At 37.4% G+C, this 1,185-nt stretch overlaps 1 protein-coding gene across 2 annotated transcripts in view; it reads right to left on the bottom strand.

The window, feature by feature from the left end:
- Positions 1 to 10: 10 nt before the first annotated feature.
- The window catches only part of LOC102298745 (sodium- and chloride-dependent GABA transporter 2), an 11,473-nt gene continuing 10,298 nt past the window's right edge, over positions 11 to 1,185 (bottom strand). For both annotated transcript variants that reach the window (XM_005950889.3, XM_014330555.2), the window contains exons 11-14: positions 1,041 to 1,143; positions 688 to 788; positions 441 to 611; positions 11 to 272 (exon numbers count right to left, since the gene is read on the bottom strand). In XM_005950889.3, coding sequence (XP_005950951.1) covers positions 180 to 272; positions 441 to 611; positions 688 to 788; positions 1,041 to 1,143 — 468 coding nt within the window. In that variant the 3' untranslated portion in view covers positions 11 to 179. The remainder of the gene's footprint in view (positions 273 to 440; positions 612 to 687; positions 789 to 1,040; positions 1,144 to 1,185) is intronic.

Below are 1,185 nucleotides of genomic sequence, written 5' to 3'. Positions count from 1 at the left end.
AAAAAAAAGAAAAGAAAAAGAAGACAATGAATCACTATGATGCAGCTCAAATGGGTACAGAAGTAGAAAAAAAGAGAATTTTTTTTTAATGGAAAACAGAGAAAGTGACATCACGTTCAACTCCAAATCGTAGGTGTTACAAAGGGATCAGATGACCTTTTGTATCAGTTGAGTGTGAACTACTGCAGAAGTTCTCTGATGGTCTCTAGCTGAGTTTCCCTCTTTTGGTTCTCTAAATTTTCAAGATTAGGCTGGCACAGATGATGGAAACGCTACAAAATGGAGAAAAATGGAGAAAAACTTAATTTAAAAGTTTTATAATAATTCTAAAAAGGCTATTATTACCATGATTTCTATTACGTTAAAAATCACCCAGTAAACATGAAAGTCTTACATTTTTGTTTAACTATATATTTAAAATAATAACACAGTCATCCCACCTGACTTAGAGTCCCAGTCTCAGTGCCCAGCTTATACAGGGCCCATCCTGGAACAAGCAGGATGGAGGAGAGGGCCAGTATCCACCCCAGCACATATGCCCAGGATGGATAGATGTACCACCGATTAAAGGTCAGAGGCTGATACTCAATTAAAGAACATATAAAAGAGCCCTGAGAAATCAAAAGGAGATGGTTTAATTGGTGGAGAATTGAGTGTTGGTATCCTAATACTTAAAGCCCAACTCACCAGTGAGACCAGTGGTGTGAGGTAGAGCCAGCAGAGTTTAAAGAAGTAGTTGACTCGTGTTCCTGTCATGTCCTTTATTATGTCATATAACTTATCTACCCCTTAATAGAAGAAGAAACAAGATAAACAACGTATAAAGATCACACTTGGTGTCAATGGAATGCCATGGATGTATTTTTTTCACATAAAGGTTAAATGACAGCCAAAAGAGTCATAATCACCCATGTAAAGACTCCATTATAATGTCCTCACAAGTGTCTGCAAGATTTGCCCCTATATATGAGAAAACTTCCCTGATCATGTCATCATTACGACATCATTAGTGTGAGATGTAAAAAGAAGAGCACACCTACCAAATATCCAACCCAGTGCCAGAGTTTCAAACACACATAGAAAGAGGATGCAGGCTCCATTACAAGCATAGTAGTCGAACAACTGAAACACAAACATCCCTCCCTAGAGACAATGACACAGATATTTATTTTGCATGCATTTATT

Source organism: Haplochromis burtoni, unplaced genomic scaffold (genome assembly GCF_018398535.1).
Source record: "Haplochromis burtoni strain Fernald_Lab_line unplaced genomic scaffold, NCSU_Asbu1 Contig_841, whole genome shotgun sequence".
NCBI classification, from domain to species: Eukaryota; Metazoa; Chordata; class Actinopteri; order Cichliformes; family Cichlidae; genus Haplochromis; species Haplochromis burtoni.
The sequence above is the reverse complement of the archived record's forward strand: the minus strand, read 5'-3'. Positions and strand labels throughout refer to the sequence as shown.